The 19,202-nt window shown below is 34.3% G+C and overlaps 1 protein-coding gene, 1 long non-coding RNA gene and 1 pseudogene across 2 annotated transcripts; all 3 read right to left on the reverse strand.

The window, feature by feature from the left end:
* Window positions 1-4,724: 4,724 nt before the first annotated feature.
* Window positions 4,725-8,725, reverse strand: LOC145636100 (uncharacterized). Its single transcript, XR_014114016.1, has 3 exons — window positions 8,562-8,725; window positions 6,125-8,281; window positions 4,725-5,063 (listed from the first exon to the last, which is right to left on the reverse strand). It is a non-coding gene; the product is annotated as an uncharacterized LOC145636100 (long non-coding RNA).
* Window positions 8,726-9,767: 1,042 nt separating this feature from the next.
* On the reverse strand, window positions 9,768-15,711 carry LOC145636098 (uncharacterized). Its single transcript, XM_081687553.1, has 14 exons — window positions 15,611-15,711; window positions 15,240-15,416; window positions 14,553-14,732; window positions 14,314-14,400; window positions 13,594-13,695; window positions 13,473-13,508; window positions 13,225-13,251; window positions 13,071-13,133; window positions 11,156-11,392; window positions 10,803-10,983; window positions 10,581-10,688; window positions 10,326-10,405; window positions 10,132-10,171; window positions 9,768-10,021 (listed from the first exon to the last, which is right to left on the reverse strand). Exons 2-14 carry the CDS (start codon window positions 15,411-15,413, stop codon window positions 9,864-9,866), a joined length of 1,473 nt encoding a protein of 490 aa, XP_081543679.1. The 5' UTR covers window positions 15,414-15,416; window positions 15,611-15,711; the 3' UTR covers window positions 9,768-9,863.
* Window positions 15,712-17,951: 2,240 nt separating this feature from the next.
* LOC145637686 (small nucleolar RNA R71) lies at window positions 17,952-18,050 on the reverse strand (annotated as a pseudogene).
* Between the last annotated feature and the right edge of the window lie 1,152 nt (window positions 18,051-19,202).

Consider the following 19,202-nt stretch of genomic DNA (forward strand, 5'->3'; position numbering starts at 1 on the left):
TTAACATTAAAGGCGGGCTGATTGGGTGTTGCGGCATGCTACATAACAGTACCTAAGAGACCGCGTGTTATATATAGGCGGTCTCTTTTGTTAACAGTTTTTTTTTTTTTTTTTTTTTTTTTTTTTTTTTTGCGGAATGGGGGTACAGTTGTAACTCTATGTACCCCCCTAGATCCGCCACTGGAACCAACACTCTTGTCATAAAAAATTTAGGCCCATAGCTTGCTGTAACACCATCTATAAAGTAATTTCTAAAAATGCTTTGTAATAGACTAGGTATTTTTGTTTATACTACGCATATGTTTTTATTTTTACTAAAGTAGATGAAAATATATATTCTTGATTGATAATGAAAGAGAAAAATATTTTTTGATTAATTATTAAGAATCGTTTGGCATTGCTGTGGTTTTCTGTTTTTTGGTTTTTTGTTGTATAAAAATATATAATATATGTCACATATTGAATAAAAAATTATTTAAACTTATTAAAATCATAATAATTTTGAAAACTGACAACAAAAAAGTGGAAACACCTTTTTCTTGTTTCCTGTTTTTGGTTTTTAGTTTTCAAAAAAACAGGAAACTAAAAACCAAAAATGATGCCAAACAAGCCAGAAAGTGGTTTTTTTTTTTCCTAAGTACACGAATTGAAGAAAATGGAAACAAAATAAAAAATCAAAAAGAAAAAGTTATTTATGGGTCTTTGAACCAACAACCTCAAGGAGGGGCATACACAAAGAATGCCTTCCCACTACTAAGCCGAGCATAAGTTTATGCAATTTATGTGCTCCACATTGGTCTTAAACATCATAAAGGTTTTTATTTGGGGGCCCTGGGAAGCCGCCCCGGTTGCCCGGCCTCAAATACGGGCTTAATGGCTAAATAAGGTGGATTTTTTTTCTAAGGACAGAAAATAAGATGGATTTATTTGGGCTAGTTTGGGTCATAAATAGATTAATTGGGCTTGGTCTAGAAACCCCGTATTGTTGCGGTTTTTAAGTTTTGAGTTGAAAAAATATTTATTGTTTAATTTAATTTAATATTTCTATTTATGGTATTCTATAAAACATATAGATCAATAATAACATAATAAAAATTTTGTTTTGTTAATAGGGGAAAATGACGTTTACCGCTGAGTTTTCCGGTAACGTAATTATAGATAACAATACTTCTTATTCGGGCTTTCACATGGTTCAACATGAACCAGTTAAGGCCAATAAGATGTTTGAGTTTATTCACACAAATGCTCATTCCGGGTTCGCTGACTGTTTTCCTCCGGCTGTAGCTGGGACAAAATATATTTTAGCTCATCATGTTTCTGGAACAACTTTAGCCACTTGGATCAACAGTAATCAGTCTAGCTTGGTGTATCTTGATAATAATGGAATTCCAATTCAAATGATCGATATGCTAAGATTAATTATCCAGTAAGTATTACTTTTTGTAAACTTACTTTTTTAAATGATTTTCTTCTTTTTTTTTTATTAACTTATTAACATTTTATTCATTAACATATGTAGAGATTTGGGTTTGATTGTCTTGCATGGTATTTCCACCGGAATCAAATTGTTTTTGGAGAAGAATAGCATTTACATAAGCAACGATGAGCCTTATCGTGTGTTAGCAATAGCAGAATCAATCATACAAGGTAATTGCATTAGGTGTAACTCATTAACCTCAATCAATTTTCTATATAATTAAGTGTTGTAATCCATTTACCAAATATGCTAATTTTATTTGTGGGTGTGTAGATGATGGAAAGAAGACTTGGGCGGATTTGAGAAGCTTACTAAACCAAATTTGGATAAATTGTCAACTCGTGAACAACGATGAAGCTAAGCGGATAACTCGTACTTTGACAACTAATCTTGCTATGGGGTAAACTTTATTACAAAGTATTATTTTTCAAAGCTCATAGTGTCGATCATTTGTTTTAAATTTACTCCTTTAAATTTGAATTAAAATTTTTAGTAACCTAGTAGGGTATATATAGAGCCAATTCATTCATATTAAGATGACCGTGTCAAAGTGTGTGATTTAGGGTACTAGGGTAAACTTGCATCAATAATCAAGATGGTTGAATGACCATGAAGAAAACCTCCGTGCCACATTAAAATGTAAGAAAGACATTATAGTTAAGGTTGATCAAAAGAAATTAAAGATGATTAAAATTTATAATTTCTTGATGTGCGTTCAATTTATGTTGTGCATGCTTTCCTCTATAGCTAGTAAGCTACTAAATCATAGTACCTAAATACAAACCCGTAAAGTGGTTTAACTGGTTAAAATGCATGTCCTCAAATAATAGAATTTAATTTGTAAAAATCGACTGGATAAGTGGAAATTGTGACAATTAAAATCAAAATTGTATCAACATTAGGCTGAATCTATCTATCTGCTTCATTTTTTCTTTTTTCTTTTTTCTTCTTACACTTTTTAAAGAGTTGAATCATTTTAACAAGTGAATTTATCATTTTAAAACTAGGCCCACTCCATAGTTTAAATTTATTTTTTAAAAAAAAAGATATTTTTTGAAGATGATAGTCATTGGACTCATTACTCTTCAATTGGGAAATGTGTATCATAATCCCATATCCGTAGTAATAAATATAAGGACTAAAACTCTCATTTCCACCCCCAATAATCCCACACACCTTACATCCCATGAGTGAAAATGTAAAATTACGTATATCGGATGAGGCACACAAAAGAGACATGTTTCAATTTTTCAGGCTTAACTGTAATTAACTGATTAACATTGGCGCATTGGCATTGACTTTTGATATATACATATTTTTAGCCTTTAAGAAAATTGAATAGGTTCTGTATATTTAATATTTTCGTATAATTATTAAACAATGAATTTAAGTTATGTAATAGAAAATGATAGCCTAATTTGTGAAATGTTATAATGATTCATTTTGAATTTTTGTTCTTTATTATTGGCTAGTTCAATTGAGAAATTTCTGTACTCGCCCGTATTTTGGACGAAAGAAACTATAATTTATAGCATCATCAAACTTGGAGAGATGGTCGATTGCGCAAAGAATGTTGTTGCAAGAAACAAGGATCATTTAATAGTTTTACAGAATTGGCGGGCTAAGTTTCGAAATGATCCAAATCTAAGTACTTTGGTTACATTGGCACCACAAGGGTCAAATGCAAGTGGCGAAATTGACTGTTTAATCAAGTTTTTGTCAGACACCTTCTCACATTTTTCTCGTATGTGCAAGGTATGTTTCACTATTACTCCATACATAAGTACTTCGTATTTATTTATGTAATTAGACCGTGATTTGCTGAAAAATATCTACCTTTGTACTCTTTTGCAGACTAGAACAACTTTTCGTAACAAGGTCAAAATGATAGAGTACTATGACAACTATTATCCAGATATGATGGACGCACTGTATGAATCACAACTTAGACTTGTTTATAATTTCTTTAGGCGTAACCGCACAACTTAGTAGAATATTTGTAAGGGTTTAAGATGCACTACAAATTAAACTATTTAGCGGATGCGGCAAAGAATATTACTAGTATAAAGATCTTTGTAATGCTTAGCATTTTAATTACCCTCTTCTCATGTTAGACACATTAATGATCTTGCTGTAACTCAAACTATGTTAGCAATATTTATATTAACTAGTTGTGATACAACGCTTATTGCGCTTGGTTAATTTTATAGTTATCTGTTTTGCTTTGATTTGAGTTTCCATCTGTAAATTTTATGCCACGAGTATTCCCGTGACAAATAAATTATTTACCACGAATACTAACGTGGTTACCAACTTATTTGCCACAAATTATACCGTGGCCAACATCTTATTTGTCACAAATAGGGGTGTCAATCGGTTTTTCGGTTCGATTTATTGGTCTTCACTTCAGTTTGTAACGGGCGGTTTTTAACAGGTTGGAATTAATATCGAGTCAGTTCGGGTAGATTTTAAATAATTTCGTGTCGGTTCAATTTGGTTTAAATTTATAACAGTTTCTTTTCAAGTCGGATTTTGATCGGGTAAGGTTATAATTGGTTCGGGTCATAATCGATTTGGGTTAAATTCGGTCGGTTTAAAACGGGGTTTGCCAGTTTAAAGCGGGTTTTGGGTCAAAACATATCGGGTTGTAATCGGTTCAAGTTGAACTCCATCGGTTTGACAACTGATTTTGCCGGTTTTTAAACGGGTTTCGTTAACACATATCTTCTGGTATATTCTCAACATTGTTTAATTAGTTATTCCAGTAGATCATACGGAGGATAAATTAGTTGTTTAGCTTTATGTCCTTTTTTTGTATAATGATTTTGCGGATCAAATGATAAGAACAAATCTAGATTTAGCTTTTGATTCAGATTTTTTTAAATACAATATAGTGTTCCATAAGCCATTACTTCTAAGAGGACGACGATAATATTTTAGCATTAGAGTTTCAATGACATCAAAATTCTAAACCTATTCAAATTAAACCCTTTTGTTTTACTATCGATTAAACCTGTTCAACGGGCCGGACCGGGCCGGACAGGGCTTTATCTAAAATGGGTCGGACCGGGCCGGGCCAAGCCTAATCCAAAATGGGCCAATATTGTCCATGGGCCATTAAGCTCGGCCCGACCCATTTAAAATGTATAAACAATCCAAAACAACCATAAAGTAGACACAATTATAAAGGGCCTTTAAAGGACCTTGCAAACAGAAAAAGACAAACAGTATAGAAAAAGACAGTACCTTGAAAAATAATAAATTTGTGGAATTTCAAAGAATTTGTAAAGCAGATTTTTGGCACTGATCCATCCACACTAGAAAATTTTATACTAGTACGTAATATCATAAAATCTGCCACCTATGTTAACCTGTAACAACTAAATTTAGGAAGATCTATGAACTTGGTAAAACTAATTCAGATTATTATATTAAACTAATTCAGTTATGCAGCTTCTGGTTATGCTTAAGGTTGGACATAGCCACCAAAATGTTGTTTACAGCTTCATGGAGATGCAATTCCTTTAGCCGCCCGGAGTCGTTGCGATCGTCTTAATGTTGTCCTTGTCCCTTCCTCTTTGATATCCTGTTTAAGTTTTTGTAAACAAGTTCGTTGGGCCATGATCATCCTTTGCACAAGTGCATACATAAGCAATTATGTATTGATGAAATTAGAACAGGATGTGTTATATTGGTTTTGTATTAACAACAATGCTCAATCACATTAAACAAGTTATATTCTGTACAAAACAAGTTATAAGCAAGGTATTTTTGAGGTCAGATGTTGCTTTGTCAGCCTAGAATAAAGCCAAAAACAGGACCATAATTAATAACTACACATAATTAGACTCAATCAAGACAAATCAGCAACAAAAGGAGATAAGATGAATGTAAAAAGTCGGTGCACCATAAATAAGTTATCATCATCATATAATACTCCAGTGTGAAATGTGACGATTTGTGCAATTGTAAAGCAAATCAGATAATGGTTATAGTTACCAATGGCATGGCAGCTTCAAATTAAGAAAACATCAATCTTCAATACCAGCAAGAATTCATAGTATAACCGCTGTAAAACTCGGATAACGCCTCAATCTTTTGGTGAAATTTAATTACAGGAAGCTCAGCCTCTTTAAAAACATAACATGCTTCTTCTAGCAACAACCTCATCATGAAATGCATATACTCCAACACAATGCAGAACCATGTTAGACTGTTTCATAATTAGATCTATAATTAATTAAACCTAGAGTTAACAAAAGGACCAAAATGATTGTGAATCGCAATTAACACAATCCAGACACCCAAACACATGAGAAACATACATTAGCCAAATAATACCTTGCATAATCAAATTTATCAAACAAAGAATTTGTGGATACACATACATTAGCCAAATCATCAGGAAAGTCATAACTACAACCACGTAAGATTTACAAACTGTAATACTGTATTGAAAAATAATGATCCACAAGAAATATTTCAATATTTCATCATACCATTAGCACAGCACTATAACTATAATCTACAATATTTGAGCTATATATCAGAACATAACTATGATATCATACACATAACAAAATAACATTCTAAAATATATTATGAAGCACACAAATTATAACTCAAAACAAGAAATTAAAGCCATACCTCTTGCTTTGCAGTCTGAAGCAGAACTAGATACCTTACTCTTCTTTGTTCATCAAGTTGCTAGATATTCTGTGTTCTCAGGCTTTCTATCAGTTTTCATCAAGGATATTCATAAAGGAAAAATGGAAATAAAAGCAATAAAAAGCAAAATAAAAACAATTACCTAGTATAGGAAACTATCATCAACCTCATCATCATCATCTCCATCATCAACGGCCTCATCATCATCCGAGCTAGAATCACAATCCAAATTTGAAGGGATGTTATATTCATCACGACGCCAATCTTGAACACAAACTAGGGCTTGAACCGTTGAGGGTTTCAATGAGCTACGATTAGGAGATATAGTTTTCCCCCCTACACTAAAAGCCGACTCGGAAGCCACCGTACTAACCGGAATTGTTAGAAGATCTCGTGCCAATATTGCAAGCTCCGGAAATCTCACGGCATTTTGTTGCCAATACTCTAAAATATCTAGCTCCATGTTCAAATCAAGCTCCGATTCCTCCAAATATGACTAAAGTTGGGACTTTTTTGTTTGAGTCCTTGTAATTCTTGAACTATAGCTTTGATAATCATCAAAGAAGTTTTCATCTTCAATCCTACTACTTGTAGTAGAGGGAGCAACAATTGGGGAAGTTGAAAATGTTGACTTATACTCATTATACAAAGATCTTAAAGTGTTCAACACTTTTTCAACTTTACACATAGCCTCATCCAAACCATATATCTTGTCAAAACAATACTCCACAAACTTTAACTTAAACCTTGGATCAAGAATTACCGCACAAGCTAGATATATATGTTATACTCGGACCAATATTTGTCAAATTTTTCCAACATAGGTAACACCATTTGAGCTAAAAATTCATGTGGACCTTAAGATGTCTCAAGTAAACGACGATGCACCATACATGCTCCCTTAAAATACATGTTAGAAGTTCGAGACTTATTGGCCGAGAACATACATGTAACATCATAAAAGAGTTTCAAAAACTTGTGAACAACACTCAAATTTTCCCATTCATCCTCTAAAGGCACATTACTCTTGAAAGATGCATGTAATGACCCCAAATGAATAAAAACATTTTTGTAGTAAAGCACATTATCAAGCATCATATATGTAGAGTTCCAACGAACTTGCATGTCCATACGAAATTTCCTCTTAGCCTCTAAATGAAAATGCTTTTGAGCGGTATCATAAAAGTCCTTGCTTCTAGAAGATGATCTTGTAACAAATTTTACCAAGTTTCTAATCTTATCTAATATGTTCTCAATACAAGATAGACCGGATTGGACAATAAGATTGATGATATGAGCACAACATCTTATATGAAAAAACAACCACCACTAACCAACATACCCCTTGACCCAAGACGATTTTTCATGTGCTTAACCATCACATCATTGTAACTTGCATTGTCAACCGTTAAGCTAAACACTTTGTCATCTAAATGCCATTGATTAAGAAACATAAAAATCTCTTCGGAGATGCTTTGTCCATCAAAGGGGGGTGACAATGATGTGAACTTAATAATCCTTTTATGAAGTTTCCAATCATGATCAATAAAATGGGCAGTTATGCAAATGTAATGTTGCCAAGTATGTGATGATTTCCAATTATCAGTTGTCAAACATATTCGTCCGGGTGCATTCCTCAAAAATTTTTTAATTTTCTCTCTATAAGAGGCATACAAAGAAAAAAGGTCTCTAGTTAAAGTTGCTCGACTAAATGGTTTAAATTTAGAATTAGCCTTTAACATCATCCGCCTAAAACCTTTTTCTTCTACGGTCGAAAAAGAATGAGAACCTTCAACAACATATAATAAAATCTCTTTTCTTAATTCACTCATATCAAAAACAAATTCTTCCTCATCCTCAACTGCCTCACCGAGTGGAAGTCCCTTAGTTTTTTACACACATCAAGCAACTGACGTATTAAATGAGATGTGCCACTATTATTGTGGGCAATTAACTCCACTTTACAATGCTTACAAATAGCGATTCGCTCACCTTTTGCGTTCTTTCCTTCCGTCATTTCTCGCCAAACTTTAGATTTCCTACTCCTTTTACGCTTACGGGCAGTATTAGATTCATCAACCTCATCATCTACCGGCATTGATGTTGTAGTTGCTTCACTTTCCATGGTTAAAAAAACTGCAAAAGTAGGTAAAAGTTGAAAAGGAAAGAACTTAGCCTGGAGATTTAAACTACTGCAAATGAGCTTTAAATTGCATGAAGAGGCAACTTCTAGACATAATCTCTATCATAACATTCATAAGTCCTCGAAAATTGACAGATTTAAACTCCCCAAATTCAGGCAAGTCAAAACATTCATTCATTTCAATATAAAATGCTGAAAACTAAAGTATTTTGACACATTACTAAAACAAGCTATAATCTGGAGAAAAATCAACAGCATTACACTTAAACTCACATAAAATTTTGTTGAACCCTGATCTTTCTTGACCAATCAGAAACTGTTATCAAACAAAACAATCCTTTTCGATGAGATCAGAATCAAAATATATCTCATCCATAATTCATGCTCAAAGTTAAAACTTTAAATATAATTCAAAATCAATAAATCAAAGAAAAAAAAAAGGGGGGGGGGGGTCATCAATTTCATTCAATATAAATATACAAAAGCATTGAAAATTCTACAATTATAACTATAGTTAAGGGAAGAAGATAAAATCATATAACCCAATTAAAAATCAAAGTTACAAAGACAACTAAATTTGAAAAGACAGAAATCCAACTAAAACAATGAAGCATGCAAAAATTAAGAAGAAAGAACACACATAATAACAATAATTCATCTTTGTCCACAATCGTAGTCTGTTCATCCTCCATATTTCAATTTTCAAGGAACTGCCTGTAACTACAACCTTATTACTTGCTACCCAGATATAGCAGCAGATTACAACTTCGTGGGTTGCGTTCTTATTCACTAGATCATAAATAACTTCATTGCGTCATTTTATCAAACACCTTTCATACACTCCATAAATCTCAATCAATTTTCAAAATTTCTCCTTTTTAGATTTTTAAAATCGAGTAGATGATCATCAGTTAGCATTCAAACTTCAAAAAATATTATATAATTTAAAATCCAAGCACGAAATCAATAGATTCGTATATTATTGAGAGCGGCGAGCAAGAATACATAAATTGACATAAAAACAAACGAATTTAGAAATTAATACACGAAAACATACCTTGGTAGTTGAAGATTAAGAGCGGCGAGCAAGAAGAAAAAATTAACTTGGGAAGAGGAGGAAATTTGGAGAATATTTTTAGGGTTTATAATTTGGGGGAAATTTGGGGAAATTTGCTTGGAGGTGTTTGAATTTTCAGATGAAGTGAAGTCACGTACAAGGTACAAAGGAGGAAATTTCTTTGGAAATTTGTTTTAAATTTTAAACACTAGTAATTATAGACCCTATAAGAGTCCAGCAAAAAAAGTATAAACCATATAAGAGCCCAGCCCAGCCCTGTAAGGATCCATGGTTAGCTAACCCTTTAAGGACCCGACCTGTTTAATTATTGGACGGGTCTGGCCCGTTTATAATTGGGCTGGGCCAGGGCTTTTAATGGGCCCTCTGTCCATTGAACAGCTCTAGTCATAAATAACATAAAATGATAAAACACTATAAAAATCTCAAATTTAAAATTTATAACATTTTTAGACTAGTTGAAATACATTAATCCATCCACAATCTCATTATGTACGAGCTCAAAAGGCTAACTTGTCCAACAAGCCTTCCTTAAGTCTACCTTTGAACCACATAATTGTTTTTTCCTCCTCGTCATCGAAATACTCTTCCAAAAAATAAGACCTGGTTTTTAAAGCAGACCGATCCTTTGGGAAGCTCATACCATGGTTACTTAAAGCTGAAAAGAATAGCATATATGATAATGATGACAATCCTATCAAATATTTACAATTTGATATTCGTATATTATATTTTACAAGGAGAAAATTTGAGATATAAGAGAGATACCAGTCTTGAAAGCTTGGAAGTCTACTTTCATTTTTCTCACCTGAAAATAACAATGAAAATATTAGAAACTGACATGTAACAAGGGCTGCAAATAACACTGGAAAATTCCCTTCAAAAATAAAAAAAGCACACACAAATATGTGACAACTTCAGCAGCAGATAACCAAGTCATAGCGACCAATTAAGACATTTACCTCCTCCTCATTAGAAAAGCCAAAAGAATCGCTGAAAACCACCGCAAAGGCAAGATGTTCGAATTGAAGGGACTCTTGAACTGCAGCCCAAGAGAAGGAAAAGCTATGTTACAACAGGATTAGTGTTTTTTAACGTTTACAGCCAACAATATGACAACCCAAGATTATATACATGATTGCCCACATCAAAACAGGAAAATGTCCTCAAAGCCACACCATAAGCAGCTCAAAGTTACAAGGCAATAGGAAACATACCAGCCTTTGACAACGCAAACGCAGTCTCATATATGTGATAAGGAGGTTGATCAGCTTTATCATCTGCAATTCTAGAGGCTGCAATATTCATAAAAATACTAGGGAGCTCTGCAGCAGCATGAACCCAACAGAATTTGTGTTAAATAAACACTAGTAGCAAAATAGACCTTGAAGAAAATAATAAAAAAAATATTTAAGTAAGGTCAATTTCAGAACAAGTACCATATCCTCTCTCACGAAAGGCCCACATAAAATGATCCCTTTTGATAAAATGAGCCCCTTCAGCCTTACGACGAAGTTCAGCAAGTTCACAAAAGTGATCTAAATTCTCGGGCATAGACATGTCCTCTCTCATAAATAAAAGAATAAAAGGAATAAGCACACTCTCCACGTTATCTTTGACCTGGAACATAAACAAGATGAAAATAGTTGGGAAAATTTCACGCTTAAAAAAGAGCAAATATTTGAATGTTTAAAAACAGCCCACCCTCAACCATTGATGAACCAGTAGCACACACCCCTCAAACATAAGGATATCAAAGAGGATTAAAACTTCGAAGGTTAAGCAAACACACCATCATTTTTCTCCACAGAATAATATATAACAAGTGACGTTTAAGAAGGCTGTCAAACTCTTCATGGGGAGACCTCTCTGAATTTAGCCACTCCACAATAAAAGACAGTGAATGAGCATCTAAGCGGTACAAGGTTTCAATATCAATTATCTCCACAGCTTTGGCAACCAAGAACTCTTGACATTTCATATCACGATCCGTAAACATCTCCATCAGTAAAACTGTATATTTGTCAACCTGCTCCAGGAAAGAAGACCACGTCGTCAGCAAATATTATTTCTTTTGATGGCATTTCAATTTAAGCTTTAAGGTACATTCAAGTTCAACAGCTCGAGGAAGTGATGTGCTAGAATTGTGTATGAAAACAGAGAGTATTCAAGCTAGTATCAGAGATAGAAATAGCAGCCAAGGGATAAGTGTATTGCAATTAGCATAATTCATAATACAAGGCATTCTTTAGAGAGGAAGGTTCTCTAAAAAACAAACTTCAACAATAATTTCTGGATACCTACCCCCTATCCCACTAGCTCTATTTAATACCAAGGTCAAGTTTAACAAACTCAAGCAACAGCTAATACAGGGAATCAAAATAACAAACTTATTCTTGAATTACTATTTGGCCCACTCCCCAAACTGATTCCATAACAAACTACTTCCAGCTCATCAAGCATTTCCATGCTTATTTTAGGCCTGCTCCTTGCATATGTGAAACGGACCTCAAGCCTAGACTGATCTCTTGCATGATGAGATGACTAAAGCACCCTGTGGATGCTCTTAATGATGCAGATAAGAAAGAAAACATGTATAAAATTCATTATCTTGAGTACTAATTGAGGAAATCTATAAGTTCTATAGAATTGAGGTTTATTTGCATTTTCAATCAAATTATCGACAACATTTTATTAGGACTTAGATTTAGAATATTACTATATTTACAACTAAAAAACGACTCCTTCAACCCTATTTCTTTGCTCCTTGTGGGCTATGCACACAAACGAATATGAAGAAAAAGGAGAGAAGAGTAATGGGGCTGGTATGGCCCCCATCATGTGTGAAAAAGTAGGGAGAATTTTTTATACAAAGAAATGAAGCAAATATTTGGGACTGCCTAAAAAGAGAAATAGGATGAAGAATTAAGGATGAAGGGAATAGTATTTGACTTGTAATAGATCATTAGATATATTCTTTTTCTTCAAGCAAGTTTCAGGCTACAATATCCACATATATTATGGCATTATTTGGAGTGATTTATTAGTAAGAATTTAGAGTATTGGTTGGAGAAGTTATCCTTCCATTTTACAATCATTCTCCCATCCCACTGTAGCTATTCTAGAATCCAACCGAAGTCTTCCTATTATGATAGGCAATGGAGAAGATATCTAATTAAATAAAAATATACTTCTACCCTCTTTACAAAAATTTGACAAAAATGGTTCTCTAACAACATTCTGCCTTTGAAGTGTTTGAACACACTCTCAAAAGAAACAAAGGATGTTGATTGTCACATAACCCATCTTCCATTAGCCACCACCATTGCTTAACTTCCTAGGAAGAGAAGTGGCTATATGGGTGAAAAAAAGGCAACTTAATTTGGATGTGATCTAGAGGTGTTGCATCAACTGTACAGATGAGTATTTAGTCCAAATTAATGTAAAATTAATGCGACAAAACAAAGCAAAAAGTACAAGAATTGACATATAGGTTCACTTTATAGTTTAAACCAAGGATTATGAATAAAACAACTAATACTAAGCCAGATTAAATTTTTTTAGACTTTAACAGCCCCCAGAAACCCAGGATAATATAAAGCAGTATTTTCAATTCAAACAAAAGTGTTCATACGTCTATGTATACCCTTCAACACAAAAAATGATCATTGATAAGCAAACACACTTATCAGTATTTAGAATTTTACCGTTAATCTAGGACAAAGTTTCACTTTTCTGATTGCTTTCAGAATCTTGTCATCAATAGTACTCTGTAATAACAAAAAAGCTCAGCAAATTATGAACATAACAAGAAAACCTGGTAGTCCGTAGTCAGCAGAAAAGCAAGAAAAACCATGCTACCTTCATATTTTCCTTGCAGCGGGCAAACTGGGGAGACAAACAAAAAAAAAAAGTCAATATACAGCCATACACGGACGGGTTGAAGTTCCTATGCAAAATAGGTACGCCAAAATCTTCACAAATTCAAAAAAGGCATTCGGCTTATTGTCTAGCATCAAGTCATATCTTACTAAAGCAATAACCAAATTATTCATACATTCATCTTATGCACCAAGATGCGCAAAATATTAACTAGTATATGCACATACCATATAAGGCTTTTCATATGGGAAACTGCTATAATGCTGCACATTGAAAGCAAACATCAGAAGGAATGGAATCATCACATGGAAATGGCAACTAAACAACATCAATATTTCAAAGCGTTACCGAAACCATATTGCCAAGATCAATTTCGGTCAACAAAGAGTATCTTTCCCGGTCAACCTTTCTATGGAAAATCCACTTGCACAACTCATGAACTGATTCATTCTGCAACAGAAAAAAAAAATAAAAATAAAAAACATAAATTATTGATCAACTAAACCCTTTAAATGGTATATTCACTTGCAAAACTCATACATTGATTAATTCTGTGAAAAAAATAAAGATACATGATTGATTGACTTAACTTGCAACAAAGATACAATGGCACTACTTTCCCATACCTTCCTTTAATCCTCTATACAAGTGATGTGATAGGACAATTTATTTTTACTATAAAAAAATATTGAATTTTGAGCTTTCAAGCTTCAATTTCAGAGTTTAGGCATGTAGTTTCATACAAGGCACCTCAAAAGGTTTTATGACAGTTTTTAGACGATAAAGTATCAAATAAAAAATACCTTTCTTAGTAATGGCATTGCATTAAAAAAAAAAAAAAAAATCAACATAAGCATACCACGTGCCTATTTGACATGTAAATAAACCTTTACCAAAAAAAAAAAAAAAAAAAAAAAATTGAGGAAAAAGGAGTACAACTTTTTCCTCATCATTCACCAATGAAAAAAATACATAAACTGAAGGAATACACTTGCAAATTGCTGATACCAGTTTTTAACCAAAAGAGCAAAGACAAAATGTACGGTACATTCCACACTAAACACACACCTTCTCTCCTATAGGTGCAAGTTCTTCCCAAAAAATTTTTTGTTGATCAATAACTATGCGAGAACTTCCTATCCGGTATAAATCCTCCTGTCAAGTATAGATGTATAAACAATATAATAAGCATACAGCAGAAAGGAACAATGACCAGACGCATGTCACCATTCTGGTTTGAAACATCCCAACTTTTAAAGACTATAAAGCAGAAAGAGGACAGGAGAAAATCACAGGAATTAGAGTACCTTGTCATACAGCAGGTAAACAAGAGTGGTAATTCCTTCAATCAGACTATCATAAAGTTGATCGGGTAATTCCTTGCAATCTCTTAAAAAATCTCCGCAACTATCTAAGATTAACTCTTTTAATCCAGCTTCCTCAGTTGCTTCCAAATGCTCATCAATAGTGACTTCATTAAGGTCGCTCTGGTTATTTTGCAATCCAATAGTATATGAGTTAGTTCATAAACAGATTTACATAGAAGGTTTACTTCAGGATCTATCACTTTGAGAGAATCCAGATGGTGTTATTTATTTAAGATGCCCACCCAGAAGCTTAGCTATGTCGCACACCTGGCTTATGGGGGTGAGTCTTCCACCAAGAGATTATGCATTTATTTACTAATGTTAAATAGTGTAAAAACTCTCTAAATATTGGATATTTTGACATCATCAAAAATATTGGAAAAAAAAAATGCAAATTCTTCTCATTTTTACATTGTAAACTAGTAATTAACCCGTCCTTATGTTAAACTACATATATTCTTGCAAGGCTTATTTTTAATGAAAATTGGTATACAAGCTTTTCCCTTTAATTATAGTGTATGATTTTGCCCAATATGCTATTTCTAACTATCTTACTAACCCAAAGCATATAATCATAATAATAGAGATGGAGAATAACTGGAGAATAAGTAGATAGAAAAAAATTACAGCAAGTTTTGGCTTCTTCGACAAAGGTTCATCGCCTGGACTTCCGTTGTCCGACAAAGTCTTTCCAGCTTCTTCGTCTGAACTTTCGTTTTCCCACATGCTGTCCCATTTTTCATCGTATGAACTTTCGCTGTCCGACATCCTCGTCCCAGCATCATCGCCTCTGCCCGACATCGCCTGAATCAAGTTGGATAAACAAATTTTACAAATTTAGGCGATTTTCGAAATTTGGAACAAATTACTCAAACAGCAAATTAAAAGCTAAAGCAGAACAATTAAGAAAAAAAAGTTTGAATAATAATCATAAAAATGGAATTTGGAAAGAAATTTAACAACAATACTTATAATTATTAGAAGAAATAGAAACATACCGACGAGAATTTGATAAGCCAAGAGGGAGAAGGTCAAGAGAATGAAAAAGTTAGGTTTTTTAGGGGGTGTTTGGCAAGTGGGAATTGAGGTTGAGATTGGGAATTTTAATCCCAATTGAATAAATAAGCCTTGTTTGTTTGGTGGGATTGGGAATATAAAAGGGTTTGGGAATGAGATTATTTAGGGTGAATTTCCACCACTTTATTACCTAGGGAGGGTAGGTAATAAATGGATGGGAATGAGAATAGAGGAAAAATAACATTTTTGCCATTAATGAAAAGAATGAAATAATAATCTTAGTAAGGGTATTTTGGTAAAATTGTTATTTATTCCTTATATATTCCCACCCACCATCCAAATAAGGTATTGATATATTTTCATGTATTCCCATCAATTAATTCTCAATCCCATTCCCATCTTTTAATCCCCGAACTCCCATTCCCACAATCCAAACGTCCCGTTAGGGTTATGGAAATCGAAAAAGTGAGGTGTAGAATTTTAGATGAAGTGAAATGGGGGAAAACTAAAATAGAAGAAATCTATGTAATATATAAAGAGGAGGTGTTTTTGGTTGGGAAAATTTGAATGGACTATTTTATCCTCTTTAAATAATTTATTAAAACTAATAAAAGAATTAAAATTTACTTAAAGTCTAACCTTAAAACCCTTAAAAAAAATAAAGTATAGCTTATAAATACAATTGTCATTCCTTTTTGAATCCAACTTTTTGATAATATTTTCATTAGCTTAGTTTTAGAGAGAGAATTTAGAGAGAAGTTAGAGAGAAGTTCTTGGATTTGGATTTGCAACTCAACATTTGATCAATCAAGTTTGGATTTCTTCATTTTCAATCATCAATATTAGTGAGAATCTCTTCCTTTATTTCATTTTCTTACTTACTTGTTGTTTGATTCATGTTTGTTGCTTGTTTTCTTTGGATTTGAGTTTGATATTGTTGAATATTTTGATTTTTCTTAGATTTTGATTTAGAATGATGATCAATGCAATTTCTAGTTATTTGTTCTTGAATTTCACCATGATTAGTGAGTAGATTAGTTGCTAGGGAAAGGGGGAAGCATGTTTGATTGATGAATTTGCTAGTTGATGTTCTTTGATTGATTGATTGTTGCAATTAAATTGGTTGACATAGTTTTACATGTGATTAATTAGACTAGGAGTGATCAACCTATAAGATTAATCTAGATTGCATTGCAACTCTTAATGACATGAACAATTGATTTGAAAGTTGCTCTAATTGATTGGGTTTGTTTGTGATTCTCCTTGATTTGCCTTTCATAGTGACCCCTAGATTGGCCTATAGGAGATAGCATTTAAGCTCTCTTGATTGCTACTATTGTTTGTCCCTTGCAATACTTAAATTAATTGATTGGGCTTTAAACTAGCATTATCATTGAACTTGCATGTGGAACCAATATCCCTAGTGTTTAGACCTTTGATTTACTTGATTAGATTTGTTTTAGTTACCATAGTGCCAACCATAATCTCAATTCCATCTTCGAGGTAGCTTGACTTAGACTCTAGTTTTCATCATTGCATCCCCTAGGGATCGACCCTTAACTTGCCATATACTCATATAAGGTTGGTTAAGTGTTTACAAATTTAGTTTGACTTGGGGAAGGGTAGATAACGACCTACATTTTCCACTTGTCAAAATGGCTCCGTTGCCGGGGAATGCTATTGGTGCTTAGCTTTTGTTGTTGAGTCTACTTCACTTTAATTGAAAAATACAAAAAGATTTTGTTTCTTTAGCTACACTTGTAGCCGTGCTACTAATATTTTCATTGAGTTTTGCATGCATAGAGCTCGTGATCGATCCATTGTGCCTTTTGACCCGGAAATCGAAAGGACTCTCTCAAGGAGAAGAATAGCTAATCGATCTTTGGGGTATAGTTCTTCAAGTGAAGAAGAGATTGAAGAAGAACAAGGCATGGGAGAAAATCCAAGAGTGGCCTTGAAAGAGTTGGGAATACCCGGTGCATATAGGTTTGAGAGCGGCATAGCTCCACCTACAACACCGGCAAATGATTTCAAAATTTGGCCGGCCATGATTACGTTAATTGAGATGAGGCAATATAGTGGGGCTAAGAATGAGAGTCCGTTGAATCATCTTAAAGAATTTGAGAAATATTGCAACACCATCAAAGTCAACGGAGTTTCTCAAGAGTTCATCCGCCTCAAGTTGTTCCCCTTCTCTCTCATAGGCCGATCCTTAGAGTGGCTAGATAAAGAGGTGAAGCCCAACTCCTTAAGAACATGGGACGATGTTACAAAGGCCTTCTTGTCCCGCTTTTACCCTAAAAAGAAGACGGCGGAGGCAAGAGCCTTGATTCAAGGGTTCAAGCAAAAGCCAAATGAAAGCCTTTACGAAACATGGGAAAGATACAAAGAGTATCAAAGGGAGTGCCCTCACCACGGAATCCCAACATACCAAGTGATCCAAATATTCTATGGCGGCTTAAGTCCCCAAGGCAAGTCATGGGGGGGCCGGGGGTCCTATCATAAACAAGACCGAAGAAGAAATGGTGGACATTATTGAGGACGTGGTGACGTACGATAGAGATTGGCAAGATGGTGAGAGGAACTATTCAAGCAAGCAATCTTCATTGTACTTGGTGGACCATCTAAATGCGATGAATAACCTTTCCTCCCAAATGACAAACTTGGGAAAGGAGGTGACCGTAATCAAAGCCAAGTTGGAGAGCTCCTCTTCTTCTCAAGCTTCAAATCTTTCCTCCCAATTTAAGGGGAGAGGTACTCTTTCTAACTCTCAACCCCCACCACATCCTACTCCACAAGATGATGCCCCTCCTCCTCCTTTACCCGCTCTCAAATTTTGGAACCGGTCTAAACAAGCCCCACTCTACAACAAAATGAAAGACCGGAAGTTTAGACCATCCCGTCATTACTTTCGTGAGGATATGGCCAAACTAGGAATTGATAATGACCTTGACATCCTCCTAAACAACCTCGGCCTGGATGAGTTTCTAAAGTCTTCCCCTATAACCTATTTGGAGCCTTCCATTGAGTTTTTCTCCACTTTTGAGTTCAATAGGGTAGGGGAAACCGACTTTATTATTTCCTTCCAACTTTTCAATGTCAAACACACCATGAACCTCGCCGAGTTCAATGTAGCCCTTGGTTTCAATCCCAATGGTGATATTTTCGAGCCCCTTCTCTCCCTAGCCAAATTTGAGTATAATGAGGTTTCTTGGTGGAGAACCATAGCCCATAAGAGGGAGTTTGACTCGAAAAAGTCTCTTGCTAGTGAGATTATCCATCCGGCCCTTAGGATCCTTCATAGAATTCTAGGGTATTCGGTTTTCAATAAGCAAGATTTGGGGAAGCTTTCTCGGGAGGAGATTATGGTGTTATGGATGGCCACCAAACCGAAGTTAGGGTCAAGGATTAATTTTTGATATATCTTCTTGGAGTGTTGTAAGGAGATAATGCATGGGGCAAAGACGGGGGAAATTCATTGTGGGGGCATGGTGACACGCTTAGTGTTGTATTTTAAGCAAGAGGGGTTCTTGAGGTCTTGAACTCCGGTTGGAAGGAGTGAAGACGTGTGGA

Source organism: Chenopodium album, chromosome 6 (assembly GCF_948465745.1).
Source record: "Chenopodium album chromosome 6, dcCheAlbu1.1, whole genome shotgun sequence".
NCBI lineage: Eukaryota > Viridiplantae > Streptophyta > Magnoliopsida > Caryophyllales > Amaranthaceae > Chenopodium > Chenopodium album.